The 21,441-nt window shown below is 41.3% G+C and overlaps 1 protein-coding gene across 1 annotated transcript in view; it reads left to right on the forward strand.

The window, feature by feature from the left end:
* Window positions 1-21,441, forward strand: part of WNT7A (Wnt family member 7A) — a 50,155-nt gene that overhangs the window by 18,030 nt on the left and 10,684 nt on the right. The window contains exon 3 of the mRNA XM_048491362.1: window positions 9,410-9,681. Coding sequence (XP_048347319.1) covers window positions 9,410-9,681 — 272 coding nt within the window. The remainder of the gene's footprint in view (window positions 1-9,409; window positions 9,682-21,441) is intronic.

The raw sequence follows: 21,441 nt of genomic DNA on the forward strand, positions 1-21,441 counted from the left end.
CCATTTGTGGCACTACCTTTCCTACATTATTTTTCTTTTTCTCCTCTTCCTCTCCTCCTCCTCAATGTCTCTTAGTATTTGTTCATTTTTATCCCACCTTTCCCCCAAGGAACATAGGGTGAAATACATGGATTTGTCAAGGGGCATGGGAAAAAATTTCCTGAACCTTTAATAATGGCTTGATGTGTAGAAACAGGCAGCTGAATTTTTCATGGCAGCCAAGTAAATAATATACACTGGTAATTTTTTTTCTTCAGGCAGCTGGCAACCCTAAGTATTCTAAATCTCTATTTCATCCTCACAACAATTCTGGCTGAGATAGTGACTGAATCAAGGTCCCTTAGCAAACTTCATGGGTGATTGTGGAAATGATGTTGGTTCTGTTAAGCCCTTGTGTGATTACCATACCACACCAGGTCTTACAAATCTGTTAGTTTGCCTGTCCTAACCTAGTCTTAGTTCACCTGGTTTCTACATCAACTTTTCAGTCTCCTATGGTGGTTTGGAATTGTGAAACATAAGTACAAGGACACCCACGATAAAGTTCTTTCCTGCCTTTCCTCATTCCCCAGTAGTTCCCTGAGACCTCCGAAGCACTGATGCTGAAGTTTGTGCGACATACGGGGTGGCTTACAAACAAATTAAAACATTAGATAGTACATCAAAACTTTACAATAAAACATAGACAAAAGACCACATAGCCTAAAGAGCTGCACTGAGGAGGAAGAACAAGGCAAAATTACCTACCCACTCCTTTTCTATCAGCAATACTTCCATTGGTTTCTTCTGCTTCACCTTTGTTCAGTCAGGTGCTGTGTTCTTTAGTTGAAATTTTCCTTGTTGATATAATGATTTATGTTTGTGCACAGAGACCTAAATAGACAAGAGGTGAGAGATCTGTGATCAGGTCTCCCAATGATTTTAGGGCTAAAGATGGGCAGGGAATAACTATTTCCCTTTGTGCTGTTTTCAAGATATAGCCCCCACTCCATCCAGGAGCATTTTTCCCAGAAGGGAAAAATACAAGCCAGTTCCAGGGGAATGTCAGGTCATTTCAGATTTCCCTTCCAAATAGCTATGTTGACAGCTTTAATGTTGAGCTCATTTCTGAAATTTCTTGCTGATTTATTTTATTCAGTGGTTTGTGAAGGTTGGCAGAGACTGATTATGGGGGAAATTCCTGTGAAGGAACAGAGTTGCAAGCCAGCCATGTTCCTTAAAGTTGGTCCCTAGGAGGTCAAAAGGCATTGCTGTCATCCCAAGTCTGCCCGGTGACACTTTCTCTTCCCCTTACTCCTCAGCGGACAGTGACTCTGAGAGAATCTCCTGCTAACTGGAGTTGCTCATCTAGAATTCTGTACCTGCATTGCCAGGGGACATCTCTGAGTGGCTCTGGGAGTCACTGTTCTTCAGTGGTCCTTTCTCTGGGGCAGGCTCCAGAGAGTGGCATAGGAGGGTTCATGCTCTCAGTCCTGGTAGCTTCATTGTGGTGTGCCTCAGGCCTCAGTTCTATTCCCCCTGCTATTTAATATCTATATAAAACTGCTGGGTGAGGTCATCAGGGGGCTTGTAGTTTGGTGCCAACAGTATGTTGATGACACCTAGCTTCATTTCTCTATTCAATTTGAGTCCCCCTTCAGGTGCTGGACTCTTGCTTGGAAAGGGTACTCAATACTGGATGGAGAGATGTTGCTCCTGAAGGACCAAATGTGAGATCTGGGGGTGCTCTTGGACTCAGCCCTGTCCTTGGAATCATAGGTGGCAGCGGTGGCTAAGAGCGCCTACCAGTAGCTCCGACTGGTTTATCTGCTTTGCCTGTTTTTTGACAGAGTGGGCCTGACCACAGTGCTTCATGCTCTGGTAATCTCCCACCAGGGCTTCTGCAGTACCCTCGAAATGGGGCTCTCCTTAAAGATGGTCCAGAAGCTGGAGCTGGTACAGAATGCAGCAGCCAGACTGCTGATGGATCAACCTGGCTGAGCACACAACCTGGTTTTGAAAAATCTGCACAGGCTCCCTATTCTCTACCAGGCCCAACTCAGGGTCTTGACATTGATGTTTAAAGCCCATATGGCCTGGGTCCCACCTTTCTGAAGGAGCTCCTGCACCCATATGAACCTTCTTGAGCACTGAAGTCAAGCAGGGGGTTCTAGGAGGAGGCCTTTCTCCATGGCTAACATCAGACTATGGAACAGTTTCTCCAAGGAAATTCACCAGGCACAAACCCTTTATGGGTTTTGGCATCTGGCGAAGACCCAGGCCTTCAGCCTTTGGCCCTCTCAGTGGTCCCTCTGGAGGCTGCTGGTCTGGATAGGGGAGAGTATATAGTTAATACTATGGTTTTTTGTGATTGTTTTATATGAGGATGTTTTAATTGTTGTTTTTAATTTTGTAAACCATCCTGAGACTTCCATATAGGATGGGAAATATATTCAATAAATAAATAAAATAAATGTAGAGGCACCACCTAGTTCCCATGCATTTTGCTTTGCTCCTACAATCAAGTGCTGGAGTGATCTACAGGACCACTATAATTTTGAACTATTACGTTGCAGGTAGGGCAGGCTTCCCTGTTTCCCTCCTGGTTGCCGCGCTTCATATAACAAGACTGGATAGCTATGATGCATTTCCAGAGATCAGGCACACAGCATTCAAAATTCAAGAAAGTTTAATGAATGAATAAAAAATATGCAAAGACATTCTGACTGACGTCTTTTCCCTATACTTGGTACTTTTCCTAAATTATGTTTATATAAGAAAGACTAGTTTTAGTTGAAGTTGCAATAGCTAAAATTCAGCATTACCTAACTTCTCATGGTTGGGACTTCTCCCCATTGTTCCATGCAATGTAAAAAAAGATGCAGCCCACTCCCTATGTAAATGTCTGAGTTACATACTTCCCTGGTCAAAAGACATAAAATAAGAGAGCTTCTTCTCAGTAATTTGAGCCCTTCCGGATTCACCAGGAAGGGTTAACTAGCCATTTGGCTTCTAGTAGACTTTTCCCTTTGGGTGTGACAATGTAGCAGAGTATGAGATAGTAGACCAGTGGTTCTCAACCTGGGGGTCGCAACCCCTTTGCGGGTCGAATGACCTTTTCACAGGGGTTGCCTAAGACTCTCTGCATCAGTGTTCTCCATCTGTAAAATGGATAAATGTTAGGGTTGGGGGTCACCACAACATGAGGAACTGTATTAAAGGGTTGCGGCATTAGGAAGGTTGAGAACCACTGTGGTAGACCATGCCCTACTTTGACAAGAACCATTAACATATGAAAGCCCTAAAGTACTCTGTGCTTGGAGGATGAAGGATCATCCCCTGGCCTCCTCCTTCCCGCCAGCTACTAGTTCACAGCCGGATTTCAACACATGTGCAACAACATTCACAATTACTGAAATATGTTGTGCATTTCTCCACAGTCTTAAATGGAGATTTGTGGCAGTATCTTTTATTTCCTATTGTATAAAAATGTTCTCTGGAATAGATCACAGCTATATGTTCGGGGGGGGGGGAGGGTGTTGCTTGTTTGTTTTCGTTGTACTTCTGTGACAGCTTTATGATTTGTAACTGTCTCATCTGTAAGCTGCCAAACACAGGAATAAAGTGAAACACAACCCTTGTAATAGTCGGGAGAGTCCAGCAACCTTGGGCCAAACTGACTCAACTATCCAATTAAAAAAACAGACAATAGAGAAATTGTCTTTGTTACGCAATAGAACCGGACATTTCAGAATGCTAATCTTTATGAATAGTTTCCTTTGTTATGATTTTATACTTATACTTATTTAAGTAAACAAACACTTCAGTGAGTACAAAGATGTCTGTAACTTTCTTAAGAAATACAAATAAAATTAATTGCTGAGATTCTCAAACTGTCATAAATCATTTTGATATGAAGAAAAAAATAAACCATTTAGCAGGGCTAAGGACATTTAAGCTCCACTTTCTTTACTGGGAAATAATTAAGAATGCACTTAACTCTCCCTCATAGAAATCAATGGGACATTGATCAACATGCTTGATCTTTTAGTGGAGTGTGTATCTACAGACAGTTTGTGCATTGGGACTTGTGATCTTGATTTCCTCCAGGGGAGTTATAGAACATTTTGAGGCATGGCTACACTGGGAATGAAACTTTTGGTCATAACTTTTACAAAAACTCAATAGTTTGGGGTGTACATGCCTTAATAACACTGTCTTTCCTTATGAACTATTGAGATCTTTGTTATTGTTCAGAGATAGTCTGTTAATAATGTCATGTGCAAGCAGGACACAGAGAGCTTCCAGGTGGCTGCTTCTCTTGGGAAGCAGTGCTCTGTGGAGGCTGACCAAAGCAAGAACATTTTATGGAATCATTTGGTAGTGACGAGTAAGCGGGAATTGGTTTAGAATCATTTTAAAATATGCTTCCAAATAAAACTTAATATATTCAAATGCTCTAAGGCTGATTCAGTTTGGCAGTTTTACTCCAGCTTGGTGTCTATACTTAAGTGTTTTTTCCAGAGTACCCACCTGATGTCAAAATCTAACCATCTACTTTCTATGCCCCCCCCCCCCCCCGCCCCAGCGATCTTTTCCAATTCTAGTTTGGTATGAACTTTTCGAGAAAATCACAGTCAGTGTTTATACGCCATGTGGATGGGGAGGTGCACATTTTTGCAGTTCCCACCCAGCTTGACATAATTTTCCTTGTCTCAGCCCCACTCTACACTGCCACAATTGTCTCCCACAATGGGAGGGGTTTTTTTCCAGAAAATTGGCAATTGGCATACCACTGTTGTGTTTTAAAATGAAAACGATCTATCTACTTGTTCTTCTAAACCCTCAGCTTTCATTTTAAAGAACAAATACGTCTCTGGGCTCTTTTTATTCTGTGGGGGGAAACTGCACCAATCACATCTCCAGAACAAAATGGGCTGGGGACCAACTTTTTAAAAAGTGGAATCTGGAAATTCATAGATATACCAATTTCTGATTTTTAAAAATAAAAAAACCTTATGCTATCAAGAGGTGTAAGGCGAGGAATGGCAGCCACAGGGGCCTGAGGCGAGGAATGTTTGGCGTATACTGCCATGTGCAGGGTCCATTGTCATTTCAAATGCCTTTGCAGCTACAAACCAAACTATATGCAGAATTGTCACCATATGGAATGGAACAACATTATAGTAGCACTAAAATTGCAAATAACCTGGCAATTTATAAATTCCCTTGCTGTTGTCCCAGGAATTATCCCTCTACTTGTATTATCTTCTTTTCCCTTTAGTTCTTGTCTACCATATGCACATGCACTGAGCTCAGGATCTCAGTTACTTCAGGGCAAAACAAATACTCAATGATAAAATTAATCTTCTGGATAAAACAGACTTAAAATAACACAATAAGAAAGCTGAATTACAAGTACCAATGCCAGACTATTTTCTACTTCATTTGCATTCTAAAGAACAATCGGGTGCTCTGGATCATGAGTCATCGGTGAAACCACAGTGTGTATAAATTAAATGAAGCAAGAATGTGATATTTCATCAATATGGGACTCAAGCTTTTTATAACTCTAGGGTGGTAAATTGCTTTGGATTCTTGTCTTTTTGCTGTCCTTCTCTCTGTCCTTCAGTACTTTAGAGATGAAAAGCAGTTTTCACTGAGGAAAAAGAAAGGAGCCTTTTATGTGCATTACAGTGTATCGTTTAATGCAATCTGATCTAATTCTGACATCAAGGAGAGACATTGGGTATATGTCACAAAGGGATCCCTAGAGTTCTTTGGATCTTTGATTCTAGTTGTATAGTTTTTAAAACATATGTCTGTTTCTGGCTGCATTCAGCTTACTGCCATCCATAAGTCAAGTCATTCTTCTATGTTTATTTATTAAGGATTTTTTAATGCAACTTCTCCAGAGTTCTGTATCAAAGTATTGTTAAAAGGAGGAACTTCAAGGAACTGTCCAGGTTCTTAGTAATTTTGCAAACCAAATAATGTAATATGTAAAGGCAGCCCCAATTGCTGGCAAAGTCAATAATCTACAGGATTATAGCATAGGAAGTGCTGTTTGACCTTGAGGGCCAAAGAAGCAGTTTGATTTTTTAAAAATCTTTGGTTTCTCTTAAAATGTAGTTCAGTATGCATTGGTGCCAGGCTAAAGAATGTGAAGGCCCTAAACTGAATCATAGTTCAAGGCATCACTCCATGACATAGTTCAAGGCATCTGACATGCCTGTCGGGACAACCTTTTTCCTGTGCTGCATCTCCACATGATGGAACATTGGGAAAAAATGGACAAGGGGAGTAATGTCATGGACTCTATGGATCTCTAGGAATAGAGATTGGAGGAATTCCTAGGCATGACAAACACTATGATGTTATGTGGTTTCCGGGCTGTATGGCCGTGTTCTAGCAGCATTCTCTCCTGAAGTTTCGCCTGCATCTGTGGCTGGCATCTTCAGAGGATCCTCTGAAGATGCCAGCCACAGATGCAGGCGAAACGTCAGGAGAGAATGCTGCTAGAACACAGCCATACAGCCCGGAAACCACACAGCACCCAAGTGATTCCGGCTGTGAAAGCCTTCGACAATACTATGATGTTACTTGCTGATGTTCACCTACAAGCGACATCATGGCATCAGTGCTGCTCTTCCCCTGTTCTCAGTGCTCCCATACACAGAGGTAGGTGGGTTTTCATTTTCACGCTAATTTAAGCTGAATAGCAGATATATTAATAAGGTACTGCCACTGAATTTGCAGGATATTTGGTTCAAATACTGCTGTTGTGAGTTTTCCAGGCTGTATGGCCTTGCTCTGGTACTTTTGCTCCTGAAGTTTCACCTGCATCTATGGCTGGCATCTTCAGGGGCATGTAACAGTGACATGTTGATTGGCTTCCACCTCAGATTTGTAAGAAAACGCATGGCGGCCCAGGCCTTGGATTTAAGCCACCCTTTGGGGTGGCGTAAGTCCATTAGGCCCTATGGAGGGTTTCCAGAGGCAGGGAGGATTTTTTGGATTTTCCTCCCTCCCTGTGCCACTGGAAAGCCCTCTGGAGGAGCTGCAGCAGCACGGTCCCTGGTCACTTGAGACTCTGGATTGGTCTATAAGATTCAGGTTAGGAGAATTTGCTAGGAAAGTCAGGATTATGATTATTCTGCATATATCTAAGATACCAATTCAAAGATCTCTCACTAGATGTCTTCATTCTGTAAGGTCTGAAGGTGGTAAACAAACTGTACAAGTATTGTCGAAGGCTTTCACGGCCAGAATCACTTGGGTGCTGTGTGGTTTCCGGGCTGTATGGCCGTGTTTGGGTGCTGTGTGGTTTGTACAGTTTGGGTGCTGTGTGGTTTCCGGGCTGTATGGCCGTGTTCTAGCAGCATTCTCTCCTGACGTTTCGCCTGCGTCTGTGGCTGGCATCTTCAGAAGATCCTCTGAAGATGCCAGCCACAGACGCAGGCGAAACGTCAGGAGAGAATGCTGCTAGAACACGGCCATACAGCCCGGAAACCACACAGCACCCAAACTGTACAAGGCTAAGCAGAGTTACAGCTATCTAAGTCCAATGGATTTAGAAGGGTATAATTTTGTTTAGGACTGCAGTATTGGTAAGCTCAGTAAGAGTGTAGTGCTTTTGTGGGGAGAAGTTAGCTGAGAAACTAACATGCTCGCAGTTCATGTATGTACTATATTTTCACCTTCTACTTAATCAAAATTGAACAACTTTGTGAGACATTCTTTGGAGACTAATTAATTATACCAGTGCAGCAATTCATGCGGCAGGAAAGCAGCAAAGTATAGCCTGATCTTGTCAGTTCTCTGAAGTTAGTGGGTCAGTACTTGGAAGAGGCAGGTCCAGGGAACACTCTGAAGTGGAAGGCAGTGGCAAATCACCTTTGCTTCATCATTTGCCTTGAAAGCCCTTTGCTGGGGTTGCTATAACACACACACACACACACACACCCCACACACACACCCCCACACCCCCACACCACTTTATAAATGTGTATAAATTTCCTTCAGTTTGCATAACAATAAGTTAGATTATGCTTATGACAAAGGAGCTCTTTAGAAAGTTTAGTGTTTTCAGGATATTTATAAATGTTGAAAGTACAAGATTCTTATATTTATGTACAGTTATATAAACAGTAACAACTGAAACCTAAAAAGGATAGTATAGACTTTTATCAATACATATCCTGTAGCTAAGTGGCCATGAAAATGCCTATTAACTGATTTTGTTGATGTCATCTTTTTGTCCATTATGCTATTAGCTATTTGTGGCATATGGTAAGGAAGTAAGTATTTTCTGTAAAAGAACCACTAAGAGGCAGGCATTAATATATAGATCACTTGCGAAGAGTGATACTGTGGAGAATAGAAGTGCCTTGCTGTGTTATCCTGAGTAGACTTACATCCTTCTAAGTCCATTTACTTTTAGAAAAAGGTGTAACTTTGCCAAGGACTGCACGTAGGATACTTTCTTCTCTGATTTTCCTATAGACACACACATCAGACATATGCTCCAGAATCATAACTTTCAACTACCAATGTTTGGAACAAAATTATGAAATGACTGCAAACTTGCGTGGGACTTATCTAGTGTCCGAATCTGGAAAGAATGTTTATTGAGTTAAACAAGGCAGAAATTCTTCCATACAGAATTAAGTTACAATCAAAATCAGTACATGGTCAACTGACTGTCATACCTTCCTCCCTGTAAAGAGAACTTGGAACTTCAAAACCTTCTTAGTATCTTGGGAAAGAGGAAGGAAGTGACCTGCCAGTGACCAGGTGTCTTCTAAACTTTCATTTACTTTCTGAGAGAAAATATGTTTCATGGTGGAATGAATGAACAAGAAGGGGGAGAAGTGTGTGTGTGTGTGTGTGTGTGGGCTACATAAGTTGTATTTTGTTTGTATTATTCTCAGTAAATTCCTGCCCAAACGGCATATAGGAAATACTCATTCTAGATTTCTGTTGGGATGAATGTTATCAATATGTATCCATCATGCTGTTACCTGACCAGAACGACATTGACATGTACAGCCAAGGGCTAACTTGGTCTGAAGCTACCTTGTATTTTTCAAAATCCTGCTGAAGTCCTCTTAAGGTTTCCATTTGATATCTCAGTCTTGCCTAAACCATTGAGCCTGACTACATTAATGATCTAGTATGGTAACCCTGCATTTATGAACATGGCAAAATGCACTGCCTTCACTACAGCATGTATATTGGTTCTTTTTGGAGTGCCTGAACATCAACAAAAGATCAGACCCTTGAACTGTCAAGAAATGCTTATGCCTGCATATTTATAGCATGTCTAATAATAACCTTGCAGCATTTTCACTGCATGGACTTGCACGTTTTTCTCCTTTCTTTTCTCCAAATGTTGTGTCCTTTACTGAGCCGTGTGTCCTAATTTCAGGTAGTAGAGAAGCAGCCTTCACCTATGCCATCATTGCTGCGGGAGTAGCACATGCAATCACTGCCGCCTGTACCCAGGGGAACTTGAGCAACTGTGGCTGTGACAAGGAAAAACAGGGACAGTACCACAAAGATGAAGGATGGAAATGGGGAGGCTGCTCTGCAGACATCCGCTATGGACTAGGATTCGCCAAAGTGTTTGTGGATGCCAGGGAGATTAAACAGAATGCAAGGACGCTCATGAACTTGCACAACAACGAGGCGGGGCGAAAGGTAGGCACCTTTGCTCACCTCTCAATGTGGCCATCCCATGTCTACAGTAACATCTAGGTGCACTGAACCTTGTAACCAATGTCACTTAGCAGTTTGTATATATGCAGACTTGCACACCATAGAGATATTCTTCTGGGCAAATATTTATCCCACAGGGTTTTTTTTTTTTTTGCAGCAATAAAACAGCGAGTGAAAACAAAACTGTAATAGTCTGTGTTTTAAGATTATGATGTTTCCACTAGTTAGTTCATACCTTGAAAATCAGTTTTTCTTCTGGTTAAAATGTTAACTTTTCATTATTCATTTTAAAAAGAGGGGATTTCTGTTCAAAAATTAATCCCTGCTTTTTGAAATGGCTATTTTGCTGGGAACATTAAGAAGCATATGCTCCTTACGGCTGCTTTACACGGCTGTGCCTTTCTATGGTAACCTCTTAGATCCAGTCTTTACATTACACGTGAGAAATGGCTGCTGGATATTTTAATGACCTGGGGAAGGGGCATTGGACATTGCTATAGGAACTTATGGTACTTTTGGCTTCCATATGATATCCTCTATCTACTTGAGTGACATGAATTTTTGTTATCAAGTTGGAATTCAAATTGCTACAAAATGTCCAGACTTTCTTTGTCCCAAGAACTTCTGATAGCTTTTGCTAACCATTTGAAAGTAAAATTGGTTGTAAAATTGGTTTTTGCCATAATAAGTAAGTTAATAATAAGGCTCGAGGGAAGGTGGCATGGTATAGCTGGATCTTGTCAGATCTAGGAAGTTAAGCAGGGTCAGTACATGGAAGAGAGACCACGAAGGAAGACTCTGCAGAGGAAGGCAATAGCAAACCATGTCTGCTTCTCACTTGTCTAGAAAGCCCCTTGCTAGAGTTGCAATTTGTTGACTGTGACTTGATGGAACTGTACACACACAATGATAAGGCTACTTTAGTACAATGGGACTGAAAGTTCAAGATTATTATCAGAACTGATAATATTCCTCAAGAATTGAAAAATATAGAATAACTTGAAATTCAGCCCATATAATTTTTCAGAAGGCCTTCACTTGTCCTGTGGTATCTAGGTAGAAATACCTATATTTGTGGCCACAAGGTTTCCAGCATGTATTTGGCATACAAGGCATATATTTTGTATTCTACTTGGTACTAGGTATCAGGAGACAGTTGTATTGATGATAGATATTGCTGCCTTCAGAAAAATTTTTGAATGCAGAGATTTAATATATCTGAGAAAACAAAATATCTTTTCACAACAACCTGTATCTTATTTGCCTCTTTGTAACCCATGTTATGGTATTTTGTGGTGGTTTTTTTTCTAGCATTGTCTTGGAGTGTTTCAGAATTGAATGGAGGAGTTTGGCAAGTGGCTTTCGCACACTTATATCTCCAGAGTACTAACAAAATTAGCGTCCTCCAAGCATCTGAGCCTCAGAAAAGCAACTTTCAATCTTAAACAATAGCAACATTAATGGTAGTAAAATGTACTGATAAAGAAGTATTCAGACTTTATTTTTGTAGCTTAAATACTTTGGTTTTGTTCCAGATCTCTCTGGTTCCAAAATAAAGTATTAATGTCCTTCTAGCATCTTTTGTGGTTTGGTTTAAATGTACTTTTAGTAAGTGCAACTTTGTTCCTGTGCATTGAATCAGAAACATTACTTTAGGCTCCTGTAATTGCATCTTGTCCTTCAGTCTGATTAATTAAAGTAATTTAGGAGAGTAATTAGCTTATAATATATGATACTCCATCTATTTTTAATACCTGGGTTAAGAGGCTGATTTTCATTTAGCAGGAAAAAAATGCTTTAAAAAGTATCTGTGCCAAAATGTACATTGGCTCAAAAGATAAGTGAGTAAAGCATTACTACCACAGAGCTAAAAGATGTACGGATGGCACTTTAGATTTTGGATATAATAGTACTTGTCCCATATGATTTCTGAAATATGTTGGAAAATTTCATGACTAGTTTGATTGCATCCATGGTTTTACATATATTATTTATTTACAAGATCTTTACCCAACTTCTGCCCTATTGGACCACCAAGGCAGCTAAAAAATCATAACATGAAAATTAAAATTAAACTATCATCTTAAAAGCCATTCTCTGTTGGTTGAGGTCTTTTGTCTTTTTGGCACCTTCCCATGCTACCTGGATGCCCTTTGGAGGCAAAAGGGCTCAGTACCAGCACCATCCCCAGCTGTCTAGAGCTTTGGATTGGGCTCTGAGGGAGTGCCAAGCAAAACCAAAAAGTTTTTACCTGCTGGTGGAAGACAGAAACAAAAGGGGACAGACAAATCTCCCTCAGGAGACAGTTCCAGAGTTTGGTGTGTCTACTGAGATGGCCTTCTCCCAGGTTGCCATCCACCCAGTCTCAGAAGGCAGGGACACCTGGAGCAGACCCACTGAAGTTGGCTACAGTGGTCAGGTGGGTTCATAAGGCAATAGACAGTCCTTCAAGTATGCTGGTCCCAAACCATATAGAGCTTTAAATATAATGACCAGCAATTTGGGTTGTGCTTTGAAACAAATTGGGAGCTAGTGTAGACAGAATGAAATCAGAGTGATATGGTTCTTATGACCCACTTCAGTCAACATCCTGGCAGCAGCATTTTTCACCAATTGATGTTTCTAGATTCTCTTCAAGGGCAGGCCCAGGTAGACTGCATTGCAATATCCTAATCTAGATGTAACCAGGGCAAGTATTACAGTGGTCAGATCTTTCCTGCCCAGGAAAGGCCACAGCTGGCTAACCAGTTAAAGTAAAAGCCACTCTCGACCACAGCTGCCATCTGCTTATCCAGAAGTAGACCTGTGTCCAAGAACACCCCCAGACTACAAACTTGGACCTTCATGAGGAGTGCAACCCAATCCAGAACAGATTACACCTAAAATCCTGGATCAGACCTTCTCATCACTAGTAGCACTTCCATCTTGTTAGGATTAAGCTTCAGTTAATTAGTCCACATCCACACCAAAACTACCTTCAAGCACTGGTTCAGGGTTTCTTCACATTCACATTTTCATGCCTTGCAGCAGCAGTAGTATTGGTGAATGCAAATCCTGAGTTTGGGTGGAGTCCATTGTTCATGAATGGACATGAATAAGCTTCCCCTTAGGGTTTGCTTTTGGTGTTTTTAAGTGAAATTCACAAACACCAAGACATTTTCAACAGGAAAGAAGAGACTTTGAAAATTAGCAAAGCTTGGATACCAATCCAAGCTTTGCTAATTTTCAAAGTCTCTTCTTTCCTGTTGAAAATGTCTTGGTGTTTGTGAATTTCAATGGTCTCAATGTGCAGTCTGATATAGTAACCTTCTGAATTGTCCAGAATTTCAGTGTTTTCAAATAAAATGTTATGTCCAGTTTTGTTTAAGACATGTTCTGAAACTGCAGATTTTTCAGGATGGTTAAGCCGACAGTGTCTTTCATGCGCCTTAAAATGAGTTTGAATGCTGCGTTTTGTGGTTCCTATGTAGACCTTTCCACAGCTGCAGGGGGGGCTCTCTTGCCTTTGCTGAGTGTAGCATCTGTTGTATTTTTCTGTTAGGTTTGAAAATGGTTTGTAGGTTATGTTTCTTCATCAGTTTCCCTATTTGATCAGTGATTCCCTTGATGTATGGTAGAAATATTTTCCTGTGGTGGGCTGTTTCTCCTCAGTCCTCTGGGTTTCTCTTGTTCTTAAAGCTTTTCTGAACACCAAAAGCAAACCCCAAGGGCATGCTAAGTTAATGAACAATGGACTCCACCCAAACACAGGATTTGCATTCACCAATACTACTGCTGCTGCAGGGCATGAAAATGTGAATCACTCCCTGGACTGATAAGCCCCACCCGCAATACAATACTATCAACCACATCTTTGCATAACAAGTTCCACCCAAACACTTACTGATTGGTTCCCCACCCTGAGACATGTGCAATATATACCCCAAATATTTCCTTCTCTCTGGACACAGTGTGTAACAGACTTCCCTCTGTGATACACCTCTGAAGATGCCAGCCACAGATGCAGGCAAAACGTTAGGGACAAGATCCTCCAGACCACGGCCACACAGCCTGGAAAACCCACCAGAACCAGTTGAATCCGGCCGTGAAAGCCTCCGACAAGCCATATCAGAGTTCACATATGAGAGTTTTCATGTACAAAGGCAGTATTATGTGTTTAAGAGAGAAACTTCATATGACTTCATAGAAAGAAATGAGGACGTTGTGTACATGAATTAGTTCTAGATGCAGGTGTAGTATTCTAAATATAGCCTGGCTCATGGAATTATTCCTATGGATGTTGATATGTTTGAGACATGGCTGTCCTTTAAATATGCTAAAAGATGATTCCCTGAACTGGATTTTTAGGAATTCAAGATTAATCTCCTGATACTATCTTAAATATCATGCATGCCAGCCTATTATAATGAAAAGTGTTCACACTTAAGTTGGCACCATTTCTGAATCCTCCGAGAGCAGAAAAAATACTGTAACAAAACCGACTCATAGGTACTCATTAGTTGGGTTGCCAACCTCCACATGTGAGATCGCTCAGAAATATGGCAGATCTCCAGACTATATAGATCAGTTCCCTTGGAGAAAATGGCTGGTTTGCAGGGTGAAATCCATGGCATTATAACTGTTGATGTTCATCTCCTCCCCAATTCCCACCCTCCCTAGGCTCCACATCTAAAATCTTCAGGAATTTCCCATCCCCAGAATTGACAATCCTACTCAATAAAAATCTAGCACTAATAATCTGATTATGTTAATTTCGCCTCTATTGGTGGCATTATCTTGTGCTACTTTTAGTCATTTGCCAGTTCCTCAGCAGGCTGATAAGCTGTTTTGATATGGAAATATTTACATGTCTGTCCATTGCAAAAATGCTGCATTGCTTTCAAGGGTGTTGCCAAATTATTGATGTTATAGCAACACAGAGGAACAGCTGATATTACTGAACAACTACAAATAATCAAAGGACCCCTAATGAAAATGTGTGATATGGTGCTTATTTTTGCTGTATAAATATATTAAGAACATATGAAGGATGTTTTATTGTCAATTTCTTATAAGTATAATTTCTTATACTTGTAAAGAAATTATCAGTATAATTTCTTATATTGACATCTAAATTTTTAACTCCTGTACAGTCCTCTGTTTGACCCAGGATATACAGAAAATTGGCTTTCCCCTTGGCATAAGTCAACAGTAACATTAATATGGCAGTTCTTTATCACAATGACTCTAATATCATGAGGTTTCACTAGATAGAATAACAGGAACAATAATACTTAGCATCGATAGGGTGCTTTCATTGTTCAAAGTGCTTCATATTCATTACCATGTTGTCATCCTTACTACATCCCAGTAAGGCAACCAGTGTTATTCTCTACATATTGAGGATGTAGGTAAGGGGGTTTTTCCCGGGTTCAACCCCCCCATTACATGTCCGAAGCTCCGCCCCCCCCGTTTGTGGCTTTTAAATATTTTTTTAGTGTTTTTTCAGTTTTTGGCATGCAGGTGGCATAGTTTTTAGGCTAGCAACACTGAAATTTCAGGGGTTTGTTTGGAGATTCTCCTGATTATACCACCCAGGTTTGGTGAGGTTTGGTTCAGGGGGTTCAAAGTTATAGACATCCAATGGGAACTGATAGGAGATGGGGGCTACACTTTTGAGGGTCCATAACTTTGGACCCCCTGAACCAAACTTCACTAAACCAAGGTGATATTATCAGAAGAGTCTCCTTCTGATACTACCCAGGTTTAGGGGTCCAAAGTTATGGACTCCCAAAGGCGGTGCCCTCATCCCCTATTGTTTCCAATGGGAGCTAATAGGAGATGGGGCTACACCTTTGAGGGCCCTTAACTTTGGACCCCCTGAACCAAACTTCACAAAACCTGGCTGGTATCATCAGGAGAGTCTCCTAAAGATCTCCTGAAATTTTGGCGCTGCTAGCTTAACAATTGCACCCCTGACAGCAGGCACACCCAAAATTTCCCCAGATCCTTCTTTTAAATCCACCCCCTTCGGCATGGATTTAAAGGGAGAATCTGAGGTCCCCAGTTTAAACATTGAAAGTGATGCTGTTTTAGGGTGGGGGATAATCCACTGCAAAACATCATCACTTTCAATGTTGTTTTAACTGGGGACCCCAGCTTCTCCCTTTGAGGTGGATTTAAAAGAAGAATCTGGGCTCCCTAGTTTAAACACCATTGAAAGTGATGCTGTTTAGGGATGGATTCCAGCATCACAGTGGCCGCCCATGGCCCCCCCCCCCAAACTCATATTTTGCACCGAGCTCTGTTTTCCCTAGCTATGCCTCTGCCTGGAGGGGAGGGCAGAAGGGACTGCAGGCAGAAGGGACTGCCATTGCTCACTTTCAATGGATGTTGAAGTATTAGGTGTCACTGCTGAAAACAAAACAATACTGAATTTGTAAGAGGTGTGTCAGAAAACTGGGGAGAGGCTTCATAAATGGTAGGTTATGGGCTTTGTTCTTCGGTGGCAGCAGTAGAAATTCATCATATGGGATAACTGTATCATGAGCCACATAGGTGACCTATGTGGCTCATGAAAAGTTATCCCATATGATGAATGTCTCTTTAGCCATCAAAAGATAATGTCTGTACAATTCCACATCAGATCCTTTTTTGTGTGGATTACCACTTGTGCTTTGCCAGTAGCCGCTAGGAATCAAGACAGATGACAAACTGGCCCCAATGCAGACCGCTGCCTCAAGGCGGCTACTGCGAAGTCACTTTGTGCTTGAGAAAGTATCTACGAGTAGACTCTTAGCAAGTTTAACATTCTTTGTAGCAACTTTAACATCTTTTGTACACAGGTCCTATGATCACCATAGAGAAAACTTACCGTTTATTATCTTAAAGTAAACAGAAATCCATTTCAGTCAGTCTTACTGAATAATAAGGAGTGTATAAGAGAAAGCCTAAACCTTTCAAGGAACATTTTGATTGTGTGAAAAGCAAACTACTGAACTATGTTCCTTCTTGCTCCTGATCTCTCTTTGTGACAATGAAATTCACTGAATGGCATTTTGCATCAGCATTACATCATATTAAATATAACGCCACATTATGAGTCATTGTTATAAATCATGACACAAACTGCATTAGTAGGCTCTGGAAACCAAGGGCACATCAAGGTGGATTTTTATTTGATGTTTCTCTACACAGAGGGACATAGGTGTGCTGACTTAGTAATCATATCATGTCCTACGTTTCATACGTTTTACCTTCAGCACTTGAACTGAAATTTGCTTTTGTAGTTCAAAGCAACTCAGAAAAAATATAACAAAATCTCCTGTGTCTATTGGAGATGAGGTCATTGCTTACAAAAGGAATACATTGAAATAATTACTTATTCTGAAGGGGATGTAACATATAAGATCAATGGAAGTATCTGGATTCCCAAAGTACTGTGTGATTATGAGAATTAAGGAAGTCTGTGCCAGAGTCCTTGCTGGCTTCCCCTTTGCTCCCCCCCTCACCTGAATCTCAGAAACAGGATTTTGTTGATATATAGTTACTGCTAGGAATAGCTCTCCTTTCACCACATTCATTCAAGTTACTAATTATCTTCATACATTTGACTAAGACCTTCAGCTTGCATTTGAGCATGCTTTGTGGATATTTAGACATGACAGGTTACACTACTGTAGCCCATATGCATTCAGGCAGGGTCTCTAAAAAGACACCCTATGCTGCACTAATCAATAGTAATCAGTTGGAATGGATCAAATCAGTAAGGAGAAAAAAAGAATAATAGAAGAAGATAAACTGAAATGGATCAGTAAGCAGTCAAAGGCCGTTTCCGCACGGCGTCGATGGGGGTTGGGTCTGCGCAGTCCACGCCGACCCAACCCCCCGGGACCGTTCGCATGAATGGTCCCAGAAACAGCCAGGATGACGGTGCCGCGGAGCGCTGTCGCCCGGCCGACCTGGCGTGTCTCTGGCCGTCCGGCACGTCGCCAAGGCCTGGAGACACGCCCCTCGGCCCTGCGCGACTGCTCCACTGTTGCAGGGCAGGGGGCGTGTCCCCAGGCCTCGGTGATGCACCGGACGGCCGGAGACAAGGTAAGTGAAGGGTAGGGAGGGGGGAAGGGTGCCTTGGAGCTGCTGCTGTTTGCACGGCAGCGGCTCCAAGCCGCCGTTTTCTGAAAACCTCGCTTCCCAAGTGAGGTTGGAGAGAAACATAGCGACCCCGCGCCAGTTAGTGGCGAAGCGCTATAAATGACTCAACTCGAGTGCGGCGTTTTTTGCCGTCCCCAGAGGCATATATAACCGCATCCCGTCGCTAGGAAAGGGCCAAAGTTTTAAAGAATTTCCAAATAGGTCTACAAATCAGAAGTTGATAAAAAGTCCTGTCCTGAAACTTAAAATGTGTTGGTTTCAAGTGCAATAGGAATGCCTCTACATTTGGCCATTACTGCAATTCCTGGTTTCTTTTCTCTACTTGTGTATAGGCTCATTCCGCACATGCAGAATAATGCACTTTCAAACTGCTTTCAGTGCTATTTGAAGGTGTGCGGAATAGCAAAATCCACTTGCAAACAGTTGAAAACGCATTATTTTGCGTGTGTGGAAGGGGCCTATGTGACTGCTTCACAATCATGGTACATTTGCCATCCTACCTTCCCTTCTTTAATTCATGTTTTGAATTTCCAGGAGGAACTGTCTAGGATTGGGGCATTTACCATTTTCCAGTGGTAAATCATTATTTTCTAAGAAACAATTTTTTAAAGAGAGATGCCAACAAGCAGTGTCCTCTATACCAGGGGTAGGGAACCTGCAGTTCTCCAGATGTTCAGGAACTACAATTCACATCAGCCTCTGTCAGCATGGCCAATTGACCATGCTGGTAGGGGCTGATGGGAATTGTAGTTCCTGAACATCTGGAGAGCCGCAGGTTCCCTACCCCTGCTCTATACTGATGTGAGATATATCTGTGCAGATGACTCCATAAAAAGAAATGTCTTTCTCTACATGAGCTGGCTTCAGCGTGGCCTTTAAGTCAGGGAGCTGTGAACAAAGAGGGGAAAAATTCTCTTGAACATGTAAGGTAACCAAAAATATTTGCCATGGCACCCAACTATCTTAAGTCATGCCAGCAAAAAAGCTTTAAATGCCCTCACGTGTCTGGAACTTTTGAAAATAACCATAGTCTCCAGGGAGTCTAGAAGAACATCCTACTTTGAATAATTAAAAACTGGCTGAGGCTGCTCTAATTCCTTTGGAATCAAGGGATATTATGGTATCAGTAGCAAAGCTACCTAGGCCTTGAAGCTCAAGTGTTAATCATGCAATTTTAAATGTTTTCTGACTTCAGTGTTATTTGATTAACATTGCTGATCTTTGCTTTCCAAGCCTTCCAGTTTTTGGCCACAGTCTGATGAAGCAATATGAGTGTGTGTGGGAGAACTGCTTGAAGTCTCACCTGCAGCTCTTAAATTGCTGTAAAGACAAAATTATTGTCAAGGATGTTCCTGGATATAGGTCCAGACACACATACAGCTTTGTGACCTTCCCTCTTTTTAAGGATGTTACATCATTTAAAAAGATCCTTTAAAAACAAAATAAAAATGCCCTGACCTGGATGGCCCAGGCTATCCAGATGTCATCAGTTCTTGAATGCTAAGTAGAGTTGGACCTGGTTAGCATTTGGGTAGGAGACCACGAAGGAAGCCCATGGTTGCTATGTAGGAGCAGGAAAGGGCAGAACCACCTTTTCTCTTGAAAACCTTATGGAGTTGCTATAAGTTGGTTGCAATTTGGCAGTACTTTCTACCACCACCACCGCCACATTGGAAAAAAAATGGAATCACTTACTATAGGAGCAGCAGTGGCATAGGAGGTTAAGAGCTCGTGTATCTAAACTGGAGGAACGGGGTTTGATTCTCTGCTCTGCCGCCTGAGCTGTGGAGGCTTATCTGGGGAATTCAGATTAGCCTGTACACTCCAACACATGCCAGCTGGGTGACCTTGGGCTAGTCACAGCTTCTCAGAGCTCTCTCAGCCCCACCTACCTCACAGGGTGTTTGTTGTGAAGGGGGAAGGGAAAAGAGATTGTAAGCCCCTTTGAGTCTCCTACAGGAGAGAAAGGGGGGATATAAATCCAAACTCTTCTTCTTCTATATCCATTTTGTTGAACTGTATGGAATTTAATTAGAGAAACCGTTCTTGTTTTCTGAGCAGACATTGTTTAATTCTGTGTATTACACCTTCCTTTTTTATAGGTGTTTATGAATTGTTTTCAAGTAGGTAAGACTGAAGACTTACCAGATGTCCTCCTTGCAGATCTCTTCACTGGGAGCAGTTGAGTTACTGATGACACAAACAATGCAATCTTAAGAACTCTCCCACAGAAGAGACCTGAGTAGGATTCTGAGTAGACCTGGTTAAAATGATACTTAATACTGTCATTTCACCTGCATTGTAGTCAATATGCTTAGAAGGACATAAACTGGTTTAGAATTGCCCCATAATTATAGAATTTGAAGGCTTGAAGGGATTTAGAGTGTTGTCATCGTCGTCATCATCATCATCATCATCATCCATCATCACCATGCACTTCATCATATCTTTAAACTGATCAGATGCACCCACACAATGCCAGATAAATCACACACAAGACCTGAGCCCAAAGAGTAGTTAGCTGATAGCTCACCTGGGTAACTTCATGCTAATTCCTCCTAATAGCTGGGAAAGTATCACAGCTCCAGAGTCAGTGCAGCCATGGTAGCCATTACTACTTCAAAAATATTTACACATCAAAATTGTACTTAAATTTTCAAAATCTGGAAGAATAGTAGGCTGCCTTTTCATAGCTTTGTCAACTCCAAGAAATATTTAGAGTAGGGTCACTGGAAAAAAAAACAAACCTATAAAAATGTGCTTTCAGAAATTTGTTTGAACACGTTAAGAAAAAAGAATGTATATCAGAACCCCCTTGAGCAAACATGAAAATCTTTTCCCGACAAAGTATCTTATGACAACTAATCTAAATCATATTCTATTATATGGTTTTTCAAATGTGGCCAGAGCGGCTGCATGGAACCACAAGTGTTTTTTGATGTGGCTAGTAAAGCACCATTGACTGCCATTGGACTACAGCGGTTGCAACTACCAGACATATTCTGTGAATATTTGTGGCTACAACTAAAGATCAGCGCTGAGAACCTTATTCTAACTATTTTGCAAATTTCAGTATTGGGTGCGGGGAGAGGCGAATGAGTATTGAAAAGGTTAAAAGTAGATTTTTAGAAACTGTTTTGTAACACTATCTCATTAAACTTCTATTAATCATTTTAGCAGTTATGTTTTACCAGTTACCTCTACCCAGGACACATAGGCCCTATTTAGTACATTTGTTAATGACAGAAACCACATATGTCAGGGAGAGGGAGGGAAGCAAGGCAGTCAGACAATAAGCCTTGTTTGTGCCTGTCATGAAAAACAGGTTTGTTGTGACATCAGAATGCAGCTATACATTTATTAGCTGAGATATTAAACAGCTTTCAGCACTGGATGGAAACAAAGTTAACACATTCCCAAGAACTCCCTGACAAATCTAGTAGAATTGAGTATTTTCACAGTCACTTGACAGTGGTAAGGAAGTGCAAACATCCCAAGTGTTAAAAGGGAAACTCCTGGAATATCTCACAATGCTTAATTTGCATGTGAAGGAAACAGGTATCTATGTAATGCCTGCCCTACTGTTTTTAGAAGTGAAATAAGCTTAAA

This window comes from Sphaerodactylus townsendi, linkage group LG03, assembly GCF_021028975.2.
Source record: "Sphaerodactylus townsendi isolate TG3544 linkage group LG03, MPM_Stown_v2.3, whole genome shotgun sequence".
NCBI classification, from domain to species: Eukaryota; Metazoa; Chordata; class Lepidosauria; order Squamata; family Sphaerodactylidae; genus Sphaerodactylus; species Sphaerodactylus townsendi.